This window comes from Camelus bactrianus, chromosome 12, assembly GCF_048773025.1.
Source record: "Camelus bactrianus isolate YW-2024 breed Bactrian camel chromosome 12, ASM4877302v1, whole genome shotgun sequence".
In the NCBI taxonomy this organism is placed as follows: domain Eukaryota; kingdom Metazoa; phylum Chordata; class Mammalia; order Artiodactyla; family Camelidae; genus Camelus; species Camelus bactrianus.
Window position 1 is genome coordinate 14,587,281 of NC_133550.1, and position 18,411 is coordinate 14,605,691.

At 54.0% G+C, this 18,411-nt stretch overlaps 1 protein-coding gene across 1 annotated transcript; it reads left to right on the forward strand.

Moving 5' to 3' along the window:
* Positions 1 to 9,425: 9,425 nt before the first annotated feature.
* On the forward strand, positions 9,426 to 17,305 carry KRT74 (keratin 74). Its single transcript, XM_010964339.3, has 9 exons — positions 9,426 to 9,974; positions 10,587 to 10,801; positions 11,240 to 11,300; positions 11,798 to 11,893; positions 12,387 to 12,551; positions 13,746 to 13,871; positions 14,922 to 15,142; positions 15,609 to 15,643; positions 16,102 to 17,305. The coding sequence occupies exons 1-9, from the start codon at positions 9,504 to 9,506 to the stop codon at positions 16,305 to 16,307; spliced, it is 1,596 nt and encodes a 531-aa protein (XP_010962641.3). The 5' UTR covers positions 9,426 to 9,503; the 3' UTR covers positions 16,308 to 17,305.
* The last annotated feature ends 1,106 nt before the right edge of the window (positions 17,306 to 18,411 follow it).

An 18,411-nucleotide genomic window follows, 5' to 3' on the forward strand; every position in this document is an offset into this window, starting at 1 on the left:
GAAGAAGGTGCAAAACAGGAGAGTTGAGGGCAAGCCCACCTTCCAAGGATAAGCCTCATATGAGGGTGGCATTCAAGGCCCATGGCCCCTTCTCCGCCCCATCATTCCCCAGCCTCACACTCCAGTCTTCCTTCCTGCAGGCCTTCCTTCACAGCCCAGGACCTTGGCAAAGGTGACTTTCAACCTCAGATGCCCACTTCCCATTCACTGACAGCCACACCTCCTTTGTGGCCCTGCTGAAATGCCGCCTCCCATGGGCATGCGTTTTCTGTTCCCTCCAGGTGGACTCCTTCAAGTCATCCAGCATTAAATGGGAAGGAACATTAGAGCTAGTGGCCCAACCACTCCCGCAATGCTTCCACTTCATAGGCGAGCAAAGGGCGGCCCGGATGTGCTCTGCCCCAAGTTCACAGCGCTGGTGAGCACCAGGGTGGGGACTGGGGCCCTGCACAACCACAGCACTGTTCCCGAACCTGGATTACAGTTGGTACTTTATTTTCCTGGTGTCACATTAGCTGTGCACATGTCTGTCCCCTCCTCTCACCCCTCACAGCCCCTCGCTCTGTTCCAGGGCCCTCTGTCTGGCTCACAGGCTGCACTCGGTATAAGGTTTGCCGCAGGAAGGCATAGAGTCCACGCTTCCAGGCACGATGCCTCATTGCCTGTCAAAGTTTTCGCTGTAGAGGAGAGTTGAAAATATGAAAATGGATAACGGAAATGCCTAGAATATAGTTTGCAGCCAATAGATGTTAGTTGTTATTATAATAATTACTATTAATGTGTGTTCATGGGGTGCTGAGCTCTGGGTCAGCCACAGCAGGACTGTGCCCGGAAACTTGGCTCCGATGGACTAAGTGCAGGGCCAGGACCAGCACTGGGTCTGTTCACTGACACACAGTCCCATTCAGCCACCAACTGCTAATTTCCAAGCAAGAAGAGTGACTCCCTGGTGCCTGTATTTTGTGCATCCACTGTCCTCTGCTGTCAGCCCCAGGTACTGCACCTTCCATCTCTGGCTCTGGAGGAAAGATTTTTCCCTAAAACGGAGAGGGTGTGGGATGAACTTGGAAAGGATTTGTGCCCACCAGCAGTGCTGCCAGCTGGAGGGGATGCTGTTTCCCTCCCTGGCATGCTCAGGCTGGTCCCAGCAGCCGTGTTGCCCTGGTCCTGACTCCTGTCTCCCCCACCTCTCTCTCACAGAATTGTGGTGGGGGCTGGCGCTGGTGATGTTGCTACCTGAACCTCCTCAGCGCTAGTCAGAGAATTCAGGGCTTTCAGATAGCTCTTCCTCAACGGGCATCTGAGAATCTTGGTGCTGATCCAGAGGTCCTGGGAGTGAGACCCCCCATCCCTCAGCAATACCGCCCCCCAGCCCCACCTGCGCTGTGTGCAAACTCCTGTCCTGGCTGCAGAGGCGGGGTGGGGGGAGAGCCTCTGAGGTCTCTCTCTCTCTCTCTCTCCCTCTAATGCAGTGGATGATCCAGGTATGGAGGCACTGGCGAGGCACAGACAAGAGGCTACAGAAGGAAAGGATCAGCTGCACACGGTCTGGGAAGGCTTCCTGGAGGAGGTGCAGGAGACATGACTTGTTGGAGACGGGAAGCGTCTTAAAGACATTTTAGGTCACATTTGGCAGCTGCCCTGAGGTTTGAGCTGCCCTTTGCCGTCTGCCTCCAGTTTTGCTTCCAGGGTCTCACCTTTTCTGCCACCTCAGGACTACAGCTGCTGGTAGGATGATCAGTCTGTCTCTGGCACCATCTCTCAGCCCTTGCACTCACGTTCGGCAGGTGCTTCATGGACTAGCAGAGACACTGAGGGTCTCTCCTCTCCGGCAGACCCATTTCCACCGCCCCGCCCACCCCTCCCTCCCTGGTGGGTATCCATCCACATCACACCCCTGGTAGATCTGGTCCCTCTCAGAGGCTCATCGCTATAACCCCTCCTTCTTACTGCACATCCATCATCTCTAGAAGGGCTCTTGGGGAGTCCAGATCCTTTCTGCTGGAACTCCAGTTGCAGCACTAAGTTCCAGATTAAAGCTGTTCCCAACTCAGCGGAACTGAAAGAATCATGGCTCAGTGGATCCAGGCTGGAAGTGACCGCTGAGTAGGAATTCATCCAGTCTGTAAGGACACACACTTTGCGGGCGGCAAGAGTTTGTTCCTTTCTCCATTTATAATGCGGGCGAATCAGTCTCCCTGCTCCTCTGTCTCCTTGTGTATAAAGTGGGAAAATAAGAGTATTTATTTTGCAGGATTGGTGTGAGGATGAAATGTACAGAGCAAGCCCTCAACCAATGATCTACCATGTCTACACCTGCGTCAGGCTAGCTTCCAGCTCAATTCTGATCCCAGGCCAGCAACTCTTCCTCCTTTCTCCTCGGCCCTCCCACCCCACATCCATTTCCAGAAGGTTCTCTCCCATGGCTGCTGGTCCCTCTTGGCCCTCTCCTTGGCTCTCTGCTTTGGCATGCAGCCCCCCAACTTGCTCCATGCTACCCCCCTCTTTCCTTCCCCTTAACTGGGAGCCTGTGTGCCCCGGTCCTCTGTGCTCGCTGGCTCAGACTTCGCACTGCTCCTGGTGGCTCTCACCCTCCCCCATCTCTGATCTGCAGGATCTTTTCACAACCAGACTCCTGAATCCACAGCTGTGTGTCACACCTTGTAGCCGAGACATAACATCCTACTTGCTTCAGTAGGGGGCCCATGACTCTGGGGAGATGGGGGTTGGTCCCTGGGCCTCCTTCTCTGCAAGGGAAGATGGATGAAACTTTTCAAAGGGGCTTCAGCTGTGGTCTCAGCTCTAGCTGGGGGAGCTCAGAAGTCAGGACCTCAGGCGCCAGTGTTATCACATGCTGGAGCCCCTAAATCTGGGGCAGGCTTACATCATGGAGGGCGGTGCTTCCGCAGAGCAGGGAGGAGGCTCCCTGTAGCCAGCAGGTAACTCATCCCTTCCACCCAGGCTGGCGCTGGATGGAAATGCCTGTCGTGGGTCCACGGAGGGCTCTGACTAAGCTTCTGCCTCCAGCCTTGGGGCTCATCCTCCACCCGCTCCACCCTTTGGCTCCTCCCCTCAGGACCAACCCCTCCCTCCCCGCTGCCCAGTCTTTTCTAGCTTCCTTTCCCTAAAACACCCACTTCTCATTTCTTATGCTTCTTTCTGCACATCCTACTTTCAGATTTTGTTCCCTCCCAGTTCCTACCTTGCCTGTGGCCATCCAGGCCCCTTGGTGCTTCTGCCCTGCCTGCATGTTCCTTGCTCTCTCCTGTCCCTCTCCTAAGTCCTGTCCCCCCCACACCAGAGGCAGATGCCCCCCAGCACCAGTCCCCTCCGGCTTCTCCCTGCAGGATGGGGTGAGGGTGGGCCGCTCCCTCCTGCTTGGACAGGGCTGCGCGGTGCTCGAGTGGGAGATGCAGGGCATGCCATTAGTGATGACTGGCTTAATTACGGCCTGCTGCGCAGCCTGCTTGTTTGCTTTGGAAATGGGCAAAGGAAGAGGCAGATCAAGCATGAGACTTCACAGCCGTGATCAAAAGATTAAGGCATTTCCCCCAGCCTCCCTGTTCTCCTTCCAAAAAAAGAGTCACTTGATAAAGGGATTTGGGGATCAGAAAATGCCTTACAAACTTCTTCCAGAAGCAGCTGGGGTAGGGGTGGGGGTCTGAGGTTAGGAGATGGAGGACATAATAAGGGCATAGGGGCTGGTGGTATTTTGAAAAGAGCAAATGAAAGCAAACGTGTCCTTCCCAGAGCAAGACGGCGCTTGTCTCCGCATACCTCTGTGCCTTTGAGCTGAGGAAGCTCCGGCGATGACTAGGCAGGGGGTGGGGTGGAGTTGTAAAGACTCCAGAGAGCTTTTCTTTCTCAAAGAGGAGAGAAAGAGAACTAAAGAGTGCTTGATCGACACGGAAGGGCTGGGGGTCTGTCCGGTCCTCAAGGGCTTAGGAACCAGAGTAGGAAGACAGGGTGAGAACTGAGAATGAGAAGCTTAGTGAGGCACACCCAGGGGTGCTGAAGGCGAAAGACACGTAGGCTGGGAACGTGGAAAGCTAGTCTGCAGATCCCAAAGGCAGAGGGAAGCTGGGCCGGGCCGAGCTCCCAGAGGACAGAGCCCGCAGTGGGCAGCGGTGGGAGCCAGGGACAATCACTTTCCCCCAGGGGCTCAGAGAGGAAAAGACCTGGGACTGGAAGACAGAGCTCAGGCCTGGAGAAGTAGCGAGAGGTGGGCGGTGGGGTGGGGATGCAGGGAGCCAGGACCCTGATGACCCTCGCCTTGGGAGGAGGGGGAATCTGGTTACCGGCTCCAGTTCACCTCTATGTCACGATTCAGGCAAGGTTGTGAGCAGCACCAGGGCCTGGCAAGGGGGCAGGTGGGCACTGAAATCCAGCTGTGCACCCCGGCAAAGGGCTGCATCTGCCCAGAAGAAGAGGCGCCTTTTTGTAACTGGCACAAAGGCGCTGCGTAAGGGCCCTGCAGCCACTTGGCTAAACTGTGCTGACGTTTGTTTCCTGAGGAGGGCAGGCTGGTCAGGCCCTTCCGGAGCTGGACCACAGCAGGGAGAAAGGAAGAGATGCTGATGCTAAGGGGAGGATGTGGGGAAGGCCCGAGACTCAGAGATGGGGCTTGGGGACATGTGCTGTGGAGGGCCAGTAGAAAGTTCTTTGAGGCCAGTGGTGATAAGGGAACCATCGTTAGGTTTCCAGTCACTAAATATCCCCTGCTAAGTTTTAATAAATAGAGGCTTATTACACAATGTCTTCTACACTGACGTGGCACCAAGAAGTGGAAATTTTGACCATGCTGACTGCCCTTCTGCGTTTTCACCCAGCGTGGCGCCTTGTAACAGAGCGGGACTTGAATAAATGAGAGTGGAAGTGAATCTGATGGATGCCATCCGGCTCCCTGTTTTCTTAGTAATCTGGAGAGTTTGTATTCACACGTGTGTTGGGGATGGGAGGAAATGACTAGTAGGGATGGAGAGAGACCAGGGAATGGCTTGAGTATTTAAGTTTTACTTGGAGCGATGTTACTTCAGCGACGCCCATAAGCTACTGGAGAATTTGGGACTTTCTACTCTGCAGTATGGTGGGTGATGTTAACGTGATCAGCCATCCAGGTTCTCCAAAACTGTCCAGCTTGTAGCATGGAAAGTCTCATATCTTGGGAAACCCCTCAGTCCCAGACAAAGTAGGCTAGTTGGTCACCCTACAAAACAGTCTTTAGCTGCTCTTGGTCTAGGGTGCTTGCCCTCATCTTCTGTGCCCAGAGCTGCCCCTTTCCCTTCTTACAAACACAGAACTTTCTGCTTCAGTCTCTGCACATCCTCTCCCACCTGCTGTGCCCCCAGCCGTGTGGCTCTGACCCCAGACTGCAGCAGTGAGCTTGGCCTCAGATTTCCGGTGCACGTCCCACCTGCTGTTGGACTTGATACCCCAGGACCCAGAGAATTTCATGCCAGGAAGGTGAAGGGACTTGGGAGGGGGTGTAGAGAGAGGGGGGAAGAGCAGGTGAAATCTCTTGTTTAGGCTAGCTAACTTTCGACAAGGATGGAAAAACAAGCTCCTTTCAAACTGGTTCAGACAGGCTGAGAGTATGAGGTTTCTGCTCTGAGCTCATTGTCAAAGGGAAATCAGAGAACTCAAGTTTTGGGTCCTTTCCCTTTCTAAGGTGCCATGATTTGCCCCCAAGTCTTAGTACTCTTCAAGCTTCCTTCAAGAATCCTTCAAGCTTCTGTCCATTGATGACCTTGATCTACAGATGCTGGTTCCCTTGATTGTGTCCAGGAAGAGTCAGAAGACCAATGGACTAGAGAGAAAAGACTTTGGTATCTGTTCTCAAACTAAGCAGACGTGACGTCAGTTATGTTCATTTGGCATTATCCGTGGCACTGCTTTTTATTTACCTCCAGTGTGGTGTGCAGAGTGGGACTCTTTGCTTCCATGGATACCCTCAACCAAGATGGTGGGAGATTATGGTGCCCAGGGGCTCAGGTCACTCGGGGCTCCCTCGGGCACCTGCCTCCCCTGCAGTTCTCCTCATGCAACAGAGCCTGCTCTTTCATCTAGAGCACAGGCTCTGTGAAGTCTCTTCCCCGGAGGACCCTCATGTGATTCCACGGTGTCTGCAGGGAGAAGGCCACCGTCTTGGCCCACTCCACCATCTCTCTCCCGTCAACCTCTGCTCCCCAAGCCAAACCTGCCCCTCCAGTCCACCTGGGCTGCTGAATGCCTCTGGGATGCTCTGTGCACCTGTCCAATCTGGCCCACCCTCTACTTCCCAACCCCTACCTCAGAAAGCCCAATGTATTTTATTCTGATGTTTAAATAAAATCAGAATTTCAGTAACAGCTTGTCTGAGTCATTCATTTAAACGCATAGAGTTAAACCGTAGCAATAACAACAGCAAAACAACTTTCACATACTTATATTTTGCCTCCTCTGGTTCGATTTCAACATTTTAGGAAGAAGGGGAGTGTCTTAGATGTTTCTCTCTCCACGTCTAGCATAGAGAAATTCACGTAGTAGCACTCAGTTTTCTACTTATTGAGTGAACCTATCTCTTCAAGCCTTGGAACACTCATTAGTCCAATGAACTCAATGACCGGGGTGTGGAGTGTGATGACTAATTAAAGGGTAGCTAACACGGTGAAGATTGGAACTGTCAGATATCCTGCTGTGCAGACCAAAGGCAATTTTCTACAATTAAATGCTCTAGGAGGGGCATCTGTGTTGGTCATGGTCACACTGCTGTCTGGAAATCCCCCTCGGTCTCCTCTTCTTGCTTCAGTGTCACCGCCACCACCACCACGGCCATCACCATCATCACCATCACTAGACCCTTACTGACCAGCCCAGTGCAGGGCCAGGCACACCAAGGCATTCACTGAGTGCTCACAGACTGAGGTCAAAGGGCACCAGGACCCCCAGCCCTGGTCCTGGCTCTCCCCAAGATGGATGGGCTCAGCTGCTTCTGCAGCTTTTCCTGGGCACCTGACACTGCTTTCTATTTACTCTAAGTCTTCTCCAGCCTGGAAGATCCAGCCTCATGCATTACCTGTAAATGCTCTTCTGTGGATGTCCCCGTCAAGAGGTCTGGCTCCCCTAGCAGACTGGGGCTCACACTCAGCCAGGCAGCGAGGTGCAGACTTGGTCCAGGAGACTCCGATCAGCAGAACCATGCTGATTTCCCCTTTGGGGCCCCTCAGTGAAGGTCCAGCTGCTGGGGATTCTAGACTAAAATAGCCCCTCATTAAAGTGAGTTTTTTCTCCCTCTGCCCATCTCCGTTTTGACTGCCTTTCTCTCTGAACCCCAGAGTGCTGTGTTGTCTAGAGCAACTACTTTACGTAAGTCCCCAGTTCAGAGGCAACTTCCTCTTCTCCTGTCATCAGCTCGTCTCCACAACAGATGGAAACGTGAGCACAGGGACTCAGCCCGTGACTGCCGCGCCTGCCTCCTGCATCAGAGAGTCTTTGCATCCATGGCCGTAACTCTTACCTCCATCACAGAATGAACGACATGGTGATGGTTAGGGATGTGGACTTTGAAACCAGACACACTGGCATTCCAGTCCCAGCTCTGATTTGCTAGCTGAGTGAGCTTGGGCAAGTTCCTTAATGCCTCTCAGCCTCAGTTTCTTCAACTGTAAAGTGACATTAGTGACAAGAGGACAAAATTAGAAATCCCGGCAGTGCTCAGCACAAGGCCTGGTGCACCTGACATGAGCAATCAAAGCTGACTCTTTTTGTTACCACTGTCACTACTGTCACAATGGATACTGGCGCTGCCACCATTGCTACCATGACTGCAAGTCATACTTTACCCCCCGCTGCCGGGGAGTGCCTAGCCCACCAGCCCCTGCCATGAGTGTCGTTGGGGGATAACCCTGCTGGATGTCCCTAACAACCCCATCAAAGTTAGCCTCTCCTCCCCAGCACACCTCTGATCCTTTGTTCCCAACAATCTTCTGTTAGTCTACAGCTTAGACCTGGGATTGAGTTCTTTGTGTAGATTCTGCTCACTGCTCTGCAGGCTCCTTGGAGGCTGGGACCTGATGTTAGTCACTGACGTCAAGGGTTTTCATCGTTTGCTGACATTCATTCAATAGCACTTGTGATCTGGCTTAGAAAACCATAAGAAACCACTTCAGTTTACACCCTCGCCTGCCCTACAGTAGGCCTTGCTGGGAAGGCCGGGAGACATGGCACCTGGAGGAGTTTTCTTGCTGCCTCGGGCTGTAGGGAGAACACTGGACAGAAAACACTCAGATGCAGTTTCCAGGCAAACGCTCATCCCCTTTGCCCAGCTCACGGCCCCCTCCTCCCCTCCCAGGAGGGGAACGGTTGTCTACTATCACTGGCCGATCCAGTGGGTCAAACCTCCCGAATTTAGTTACCCAAAGTGGTCAGAACAAGCAGATGTCTGTTTTTGAAATGATTTTTTTTTAACATTTCACCTCACCAGGACGATCTGAGCTAAAGGACTTGTTTTGCCTGTCCCCAAACTACGTGGCTTCCTAAAGCGGTCAAGAAAGCGGCAGAACAGCCACCCTGAACCCAGAAGTGAGACTCAGGGGCTCCTGTACCTTGGTTCCTGGGCTTAGACTGTTTCCCCAGGGAGCTGGGGGGAGATGTTCTCCCCCGGGAGAGTCAACGTCCCAGCTCCTGGGAACGCTGCATGGCCCGACCTCCTTGGAAGGGGCAGATAACCTCGTCCAGGAGAAAAAAGTCAGCTGCAGAGAGTGGCGGCTGCCTGAAAAGTTTCTCACTGTTGACAAAGCAATTTCAAGGTGATGGCCACCCAGGTCCTGCCCAGTACCGAAAGCTCCGACGGTCCCCTGCTGGGGGGGCATGCAGATCCCATGTGGCCATTCCACCCTCTCCCTTGGCTCTGTTCCATTGCTAGGCAGCTGTGGTCTTTACAGACCCAGTCAATGAACCCTGGAACTTCCTTCTTGGATCTAGATCTTTGAAGACAGCCATTGTGTCCTTTCTGAGTCTCCTCTTCTCCGGCGCTGACACCCCAGTTCCTCAACCAGACCAGATACCAGGGAGCTGGGTTCTCCGGGGAGGAGAGCTGGGGTTTTCTGATGAGCCCTCTTTGGACAAAGGCAGGCATTTCCCCTGCTTCTTGCTAATAGATAAGCAAGAAAGACGCAGCCCTGGAAAAATAAAAGTAGGCGATCTCTGAAGGGGATAACTCTCCAGGCCCCTAATTAGGAGCGCAGATAAATGCCTGATTAGACCGCTCCGGTCTGCAAGGGCAGCACATCCTGCTCGCTGTCAAAGCGCTTTGTTGCTGCGAAGGGCTTGGAGAGCTCCATTCCACAAATGGCCCACGGCCCCGGGCCCTTCAGCAGGAGGCAAGGAGATAGTGGAGGGACGCCCTTTCCGGCGTCCAGGGATGGACGGGATAAAAGGAAGCGGCGCTCCGGGCACCCCATCGAGCGTTCTCTCTCCATTGGTGACTGTATTTCTCCAATTCCGTCAACTCCATCTTTGCCCCCATGAGCCGGCAACTGAGCATCAAGTCTGGTGGCGACAAGGGTGGCTTCAGTGGGCGCTCGGCAGTGGTGCTGAGGAAGGCGGTGGGCAGTGCGCCTTCTTACCGTGCAGCTGGCAAAGGAGCAGGGACTGGCTTTGGCAGTCGAAGCCTCTATGGTCTCGAAGGGAATCAGTGTAGTTCCCTCAGCGTGGCTGGTGGCGGTGTTCGGACTGGAGGTTACAGCTTCGGGCTTGGCTCTGGGTACGGAGAGGGCCGGGCCAGTGGCTTTGCTGGCAGCATGTTTGGCAGTGTGGTCCTGGGGCCTGTGTGCTCATCCATGTGCCCACCTGGGGGCATCCACCAGGTCACCATCAATGAGAGCCTCCTGGCCCCACTCAACGTGGAGCTGGACCCCGAGATCCAGAAAGTGCGTGCGCAGGAGCGGGAGCAGATCAAGGCACTGAACGACAAGTTTGCCTCCTTCATTGACAAGGTGGGTCTCACAGGAGGATAAGATGGTCTGGTGAGATGTGAGTGATTCCTTGCTGCCTGGGAGTGCCCAGGGCACTGTGGGTGGAAAGGTTGCTGCTGGACCTCAGGAAGGGCTCCCTGATCAGAACAGGAAGAACAGAACTGTGAGCTGGGTAGCACAGAGGAAGAAATGAATGTGTTGCTTTCTTTGGGGATTTTACAGTGAAGGATGGGAAATTGGCCAAAGGGTAGCCCTACCTTGAGAAAGAAGCCATGGAACTCCGGAGGGCAGCTGCATGCATCTCTAGCTCTTTAAAGAAGATAAAAGGCTGACAGAATCAACACTATTCGGAGGGAAGGGCTCATGGTGCAGAAGAAACACCTAGCTGAGACTTAGGAAGTATCTCTTGGTCAGGCAAGAGAAGAATGTGTGGAATCTCCATCTTCAGTGAGTTTTCAGCGATTGGTTTTGTCCAAAAAGTTATGGAATGAGCACTTGTAAAGGATCTAGTTTGCCTGGAATTTCATGAGTGGAGAGTCAGGACTGGAGCCAACAACTTTAGAAAAATCTGTATTATCTGGGGAGGTAGTGGTGTTTGTCCACGGGACACGGTGTCACCCACTGGGGTTCCAGGTGCGGTTCCTGGAGCAGCAGAACCAGGTGCTGGAGACCAAGTGGGCGCTGCTGCAGCAGCTGGACCTGAGCAACTGCAAGAACCACCTGGAGCCCATCCTCGAGCGCTACATCGGCAACCTGCGGAAGCAGCTGGAGGCGCTGTCCGGGGACAGGGTGAGGCTGGACTCGGGGCTGAGGAGCGTGCGGGACGTGGTGGAGGACTACAAGAAGAGGTGAGTGGGAACCATCAAAGGTCATGGGTCATGGTCCCAGGGCTCCTGCACTCACTCAATCTCTGTGCCACTTATTGGGAAGGGAGGGAGCGAGCACCAGGGTCAGGGGCTCACAGCCCCACCTCTGGCTGCGGGGGAAGGACCCCACCTGTCTGGAGAGGACTTCCTATCTGGGTGATAGGAGGGAGTTCTGTGTTTGTTGATCCACTGATTGGTTCAGCAGCCAGTTTGAGGCACCTGCATCTCCTAGGATCCAGAGAGTGGGATGGAAATGAGGCAAGTCAGGGTCAGAGGACGGCCACCATCAGCCTCTGCACTGCTCGCCTCCAGGAGGTCCTGCGAGACCCTGCATCTCGAGCACTTGCCTGGCCAGGGGGAAGAGGTGGTCACTTGGCCGAAGGAGCAGAGGCCTCTATTATCTTCTCTCCTTGCCGACAGGTATGAGGTGGAGATTAATCGGCGCACAGCAGCTGAGAATGAGTTTGTGGTACTCAAGAAGGTAATGGAGAAAAGAGCCTATGGGCTTCGGTCTCTCTTGCACCCCCATCCTAACCAGCCCTGCTCAAGACCCCAGCCCCAGTCTCCTGGGGAGGGGCTGGTACCTAAAAGGGGAGGGAGTCATATTCCGGCCTCTAGAAGTTGGAGAGGCAGGACACACACCCAGGAAATGGATAGTGACAGACAGGAGAGAATTCTGGTCTGGGAATCAGGAAAATCTGGTCCAGCTTGACCTTCCTGTGTGACTTGAGGAAACCCACTCTACCTCTCTGAGCTTTGTTTTCTCCAGGTGTAACACAGGAAGAGCTGGTCTTCTCCTTTCCTTATTCCCAAAGATGCAGTGAATCTAAGAGAAAAGCAGTATTGAGGGATTGTATTCATCAACATGCTTCCTTCTGTGTGCAAAAATTAGGAAATCAGACAGCTTTGGGGGCAGGGGCAGCCAAGCTGATGGGATGAGGACTGTATTGACTGATGGCTCTGGGTGCCCCTTGGCAGGATGCAGATGCGGCCTACACAGTCACGATGGAGCTTCAGGCCAAAGTGGACTCTCTGGACAAAGATGTCAAGTTGCTCAAGTGCCTGTACGATGCGGTGAGGACACTCCTACCCCTCCCACACCCTGCCCTTTCCATCTGAGGGCTTCACCTGGCTCTTCCAGGGAGACACCAGCAGGAGGGGTTTAGGATAAAGAGAATGAAAGATGACTTGATGGAAGGGTGCATAATTGTGCACTAGGAGACCATGGGAGTGTAGGATTCTGGTCCCCAGAGGCCATACACACAGGAGACAATCCTCTTGGGGCCACATTAATGACCTTGCCCTCAGGCAGGAAAGAATGAACCATGACATCCAAGCACAGATTCTTGATTCTGTGAATTGTAGGCAGTTTGTCCCACAGCCTGCTGCCCATTTGGGGGTGTATGCTGCCGTGTGAGCCTCTACCTCAGCTCCGACAGACAGATCTCCAGTGGGCACTTCTTTTCCCCACTTTGGCCAATTCTGCCAGGGGTCACAGGCCCAGAAGACTGATGGGCAGAGAAAGGAGGCGGGGAGACCTTGACTCTGTCCTCACCTCTCAACTCAGGAGATGGCCCAGATCCAGACTCACACCAGTGAGACCTCCATCATCCTGTCCATGGACAACAACCGGGACCTGGACCTGGACAGCATCATCACCGAGGTCCGCGCCCAGTACGAGAAGATCGCCCTGAAGAGCAAGGCCGAGGCCGAGGCGCTGTACCAGACCAAGGTGGGCACCGGGTGGGTCTCCCTCCTCCACCAGCCCTCCTTTCCTGGGACAGGACTGCTCCACCAGTGAGTGTGAGAGATCCCTAAGTAGATGTGTTGAATGAAAGAAGGGTTATAACCAATGCTTTAACGACATTCTGCTCAAAAAGGATTCTTGGCAGAGACTGGTATCAAAGATAAATCATAAAACTGGTACAGATGGGCATTTCCAACAGAGGGGACAGGCAATCTTCCGATGGAGGAAAAAAGGGAGGTGTTCCTGCTATAAAACAGGGAATGGGTCATGTCACCATGGGCAGGAGAGTACCAAATATGGAGGCGAAAGGCTGCAGGTGACCTGGGATGGGGCAGGGAGTAAAGACGAGGATGCTGTGAGCTTTCCTCTGACCAGCATGGGAGGACTTCCAAGAGGGAAAAATGGAATTCTAGGAGTCTTCTGGGGAACAGGAGTTACCCTTTGAAGTAAAACCCCTCTGGTCTGTCACAGAGCAGACCCTTTACGTGGGCACTCCCCAGGGCTTCACACCTTCCTGGACATGGCCATTAAATCCCGCCGACAGCAAGGATCACAGGTTCCTTGGTCCCCTGTCTGTGGCTGTGTCATCCCCTCTCCTCTGGAGGACTGGTCCAGGGAGAGGGGAAGATCTGAGCTGTAAGTCCTGAGCCGACAATCCCAGCACCCTCTAGGGTACATGAGGTCTTTGGCCCAGACCCTCCGAGAAAGGGCTACAGAAGGATGGAAGTTTCATGGGCCCAGAGACCTCATCTATCTTGCCCACTGCTGTATCTCCAGTACTTGGAGCAGAACCTGGTCTTTAAAATATGCCTCTGTAAAGAGGTGTTAAATCAGTCAAGCGAGTCAGAATTCTTCTAATGTTTTCAGAAGTGTTCAATAAATGTGAATTGCTTCTTCCCTTGATCCACCGTAGGAAAGACTGTAGGCAGGGAGATGAGAAAGGAGGGTAGGCCCAGCAAATAGGTTCTACTTAGAGAGACAGGTGGGTTTCTTGGGCAGAATCAGCACCAAACAGCTGGAAGGATGCCCAGATCCTGGCTCCATGACCTGCTCCAGGGCCACCTCCTCGGCTCGTTCCACTGGTGGAAGTATTTGATCAGGACCCTTCCCCTACCTCGGGTGGGTGGGAGTGGGAGGAATACCTGTCTCCTCATCCACTTTCTATTTCTGGGAAACCAGATCCAGCAGCTGCAGCAGGCAGCCGGTTGGCATGGTGATGACCTCAAACACACCAAGAACGAGATGTCGGAGCTGAACCGGCTCATCCAGAGGATCCGGTGTGAGATAGCAAATGTGAAGAAGCAGGTGCGCAGCCACCCCGCGGAGACCACCGAGGCTCAGTTTCGCCCTCTGTGATGGAGAAACTGGAGCCCTCCCTTAGCAAAAAGCAAATCTCCCCCTCCTGGCTTGGGAACCCCTGGGCCACCCACAGCCCCTCTTCCCCACCCCTGCGGTCAGAGCTGGCACCCTGCTAAGAATTGGAGGGGCCTCAAGCTGATTTCATCTGACTCTGACTGTTTAGCTTAGGAAACTGGGCTGGAGAGGGAAAGGGACTTGCCCAGGGTCCCCAGCTGGTTATTAACAGAGCCAGGGTTAGGCTTCAGACGTCCTCTTTCTTTTTACCATCTTTCTCAGACTTTGGGTGCAACAAACCTGCCCCATGCCCCCTTCAGTTGTGCCCCTCTGAGGTTGGGACCCACGCCTCCTTCTCCCACTGGACACTCAACATATGCGCAGGGTGTGGGGCGTCCGTTTGGGACCACATTAAGTTCCTGCCCTCCTGGTCCTGGTGGCCAGTGAGGATGCCTGCAGATGCAGCTGTCTTGGGTCCCCTGCCTTGCCCTGTGGAGCATTGCCTTTCTGCCTGGTGGGGGGGGGTCCTGTCTTACTTACCATCTGGTTGGTACTTGCCATCCCAGTGCTGCTAGATGCTCGTTAGAACCCAAAGGCTCTGTCTGAGGTTGTGGGTATAATTTCAGACCCTCAACCTCCTGCTCTAAGGGAAACATCCCTTACTCATTAGACCAGACCTGAGGAGCATTTAGACAGACTCTCCCTGCAGAGTGCTGGAACAGTCCAGAGCCACTCACTCTTGGTGCTAATGAGTAGGAGGTGTCCCCTCTGCAAGATGTCCTACAGGCAGGAATCCAACCACAGTGGTGCCTCGCCGTGCTGTCTGATCCTTGGTGGCGTCCTAGCTGGGGTCTCAGTATGGTTCTCCAGGACCTGGTAGACTTGGAACCTACAGTCATTGGTGGCCTCCAATGGGGCCTTCCATGGGGATTCTGCTACCTAACCTATAAGATCTAAAAATTATTTTATGTTCCGATGATCTCCTCGTTCTTTGCTTTTTAGTGCTCCAACCTGGAGACAGCCATCGCCAACGCCGAGCAGCGGGGGGACAACGCCCTGAAGGATGCCCGGGCCAAGCTCGATGAGCTGGAGGCCGCCCTGCTCCAGGGCAAGGAGGAGATGGCCCGGCTGCTGAAGGAGTACCAGGAGCTCATGAGCCTGAAGCTGGCCCTGGACATGGAGATCGCCACCTATCGCAAGCTGCTGGAGGGCGAGGAGTGCCGGTGAGGGGGAAGAGGAAGGGGAATGCTGGGTGCCAAGGGAGAAGAGGCTGTAGGTGGCTCTCCAATGGGCTGAGGGGCCATTTGGGAGGCAAAAGGTGAAAGACAGCAGTGCTGGTGACATGAACACGGAAGGGATGCTTTGACTGTTGAGCTCAGTTGCAACTTCCTACAAGGGGAGGTCAGACACGAACCATGAAGCACAGGAGGTTGGGTGGTGGAGTGAAAAGAGCCAGTGGGGTCAGATGGATCTGGGTTTCATGACTGGCTTTGCCATATACCAGCTGTATGGTCCTGGTCTCTGTGCCTCTATTAGCTCATCCATAAATTGGGGATTATAATCTCCATTTTGTGGATTGTTGGAAGGAGAATTCAAATGATAGGCATATAAAAGCAGGAGCCCATAATATTTAGCAGAATCTAGACACTTCCCTGTGGGTTTATCTTTCTCTAATTTTTGGAATTACAGGATGTCTGGTGAGAATCCCTCCTCTGTGAGCATCTGTGAGTATGCCTGGAAAACAGGTTGGGTTGGGGATCCCAGCTGGATGGGAAAGCTGGGGACCCTAGGAAAAGGCGATGCCACCTCCACTCATTGTCTCCGCCCATTCAGGAGCTTCTGGCACTGTCTTGTGAAGGTTCTCTGACTTCAAAGGAAGCCCATTTGCCTTTTGTCCCAGGGAAGCAGTGCCTGAGGTCATGCACACACCATTTCCTTCCTGTCTTCCTCCTGGGCTCATCATCATCTTGGACTTGGGAGCCAGATGGCTTTAGAATCTCCAGGAGGGCAGAGACCGTGTCTGTCCTGTGCGGTCCTCATCTCACAGAGCCGGCCATATAACTGGGTCTTGATCCACCTTTGTGGTGTTTCTTGACTGCTGAGGGCTGCTGTGGGATGAGGCGGTGGCTCACTGACTGACACTGCCCCCCTCCTTCCCCTGTTCTTGGCTCTCCCTCCCCAGCTGTCATCAGCAGCAGTACCAGCGGCTTTGGCTACCACCCTGGCTCCTCGGAGAGCGTCGACCTTGGGGCCAGCGCCACGGTGGGCAGCTCCGGCAGTACCCGAGGCGGGCAGACCAGGGCCAAAGGAGCACGAGCGCGAGACCCCGAGGACTCCCAAGGCGAAAGCGCCCCAGTCACCGGCCCGGCCAGGATAGCCACTCCGTAAGCCCCACGTCCCCACTCACCTCAGCACCTGGGAGAAGAGACGCTCCTGCTGCCGCCCTGCCTGAAGATGTCTGCCACGCCCACCCCTCCCTCCGAGTCCTGGGACCGCTCGGCCACCTGCACACACCATGGCTTGTCTCCCTGTCAAGTTCTGATTGGCGCCATCACCTCCCCATTTCCTCTGGTCCCGTGCGGACTTTGTGACTGCCCCTCTCCCCTGCTGCCTTCAGCTGGTAGGAGGCTTTGGGGCACAGGCTGTAATTACCTCCTTGGCCCTGGGAAGCTGTGATCATCCCTGGAGAGAGAGAAGAGGAGGGAGGACAGGGAGAAGGAGGGGTGGGGCAGGGGAGTCGGGGTAGTTTCGTTCTGTGCTTCGGTGGAGTCAGCAGTGGTGCACAGGCTTACTTCCGGTGAGCCCGGAGACGTGCAACCAAGAGGTGACAGCTGCTCCTCTATGTTAAGCTCCCATTGCATGCCAGGCTCCCTGTTTCCACGGCCTCTAATTCTCACCCAATCCTGCAAAGTAGACGCAATCAGCATCCTTGGGACAGATGAGAAGCCCCAGCCTCTGAGAGGCCGCAGAGCTTGCCCCCATCACTCACTGTCTGCCAGGGTCAGGAGTAGAGCCCAGGAAGGGCCGACTCCAGGGTTATGCGCTTTCCATGGCACACTCGCGCCTCTTTAACAAAGGGAATGTCAGATTCATGGTTCTTCTGATGAGGGTAGCTGACTTAGGTTGCCTTTCTGTTAGTGGGTATGTGGTTTCTCTTTGGGCCTCTCTCTGGGGCTGTGTCCTGTAGAAGCTTCTGATTCTCAATTCCTGTTGCCAGAAGCTGTGTTCAGTGAAGGGAGTTTAATCTGTCTCTGGTGGTACCGCCCAGTCCAGAAGTCCTAGCTCTTGTTGTAAATGTTTCTAAGAATGGCAACACCCAGTTCCTCCTTTGCTTGAGTGAAGAACTCTGAATTTCTGCTGCGTATTCAATAAACTGCCCTGGAGTAATGTGAGAGGTGCGATCCTGTCAATGTGTCAATCTCTCCCAATTGCCCAACCCCTGATTGTGATGTGCCCCACCCAGAACATGCGCACAAGCCTTTCGGGGAGCCAAGAGGCAGACCAGAGCATGGAGGCTGCTCTGGAGGTGATCTTAGCCTGATAGGAGAAATGGACAAGTATGCAAAGCCGCACACTCATACAAATCAGGGAAGGGCAGCCCAGTGCGGCAGTGCTGAGAAATGATGGAATGGAGAAGCTAAGCAAGGAAGGCTTCCTGGAGGGGGAGGCATTTAATCAAATAACTAGAAAGGTGGGCATATAGACTCCTGGAGTCAGAATTTAAATCATACCTCACAATGGGTTTGGGCACAGGTTTTGTGGGCTTGTTTTGGGGGGTGGAGGGAAGGTGGGAGGTCTCAGATTTTCTGAAGTTGGAAGTAGAGTTTGGCCAGCAGAATTCAGCCCTCTTGTCAGCTTTCTGATCAGTCTTATGGTAAGGGTGTGACCAGAGATACTTTCCCCTGCAGTCCTCAGGGCAACGAGGTGGGGTCTTGTAAGGGCAGGGCCTCTGGTCCCAAGCTGCCACCTCCATTGACCTCACTGTGCCTTTTAAGTATTAAGGTGTGAAATCTGTGTCCGTCAGGATATAATAAACCTCGGGAAGCACAAGAGCCCAGGAGTATGGAGGGATTCCTGCCCAAATGCCTCCTTCTGATGTCACTGCTGTCATCACTGTAGGTACTAGGAATAGTGCCTCGGGGTCATGGGGGTTCCGTGGCTGCTCCACCACTAACCAGTCGCCTGTCATGCTCAGAGCGAACCAGTGCTTCTCAACCTTGTGGGTCATGGACCCTTTTGAGGTCTGATGAAAGCTACGGACTTTTCCTCCTGAAAAGTCTACAGAATTATGTCTGTCTGCATGTTCAGAAGTTCACAGACCCCTGAAGCCCATCTGTGGACCCCCTGGGTCTCGTACACCAGGACAAGCTACCCCTAAGGCCTTCCAAGCACTGATGCTCTGCCTTTCCCAAAAGTCCAAATTCCTAGTGATCCAGTAAGAGGGGCTGGGGTGAGGGGGTGAGTGGGACCCATACCCTGAAATAATCTTTAG

Excerpts from the sequence above, each read along its gene's own strand:
- KRT74 (XM_010964339.3), top strand. The coding sequence starts at position 9,504 with ATGAGCCGGCAACTGAGCATCAAGTCTGGTGGCGACAAGGGTGGCTTC. Across the intron at positions 10,802-11,239 it reads GTGGAGGACTACAAGAAGAG|GTATGAGGTGGAGATTAATC; the intron begins GTGAGTGGGAAC and ends CCTTGCCGACAG. Across the intron at positions 12,552-13,745 it reads AGGCGCTGTACCAGACCAAG|ATCCAGCAGCTGCAGCAGGC; the intron begins GTGGGCACCGGG and ends CTGGGAAACCAG.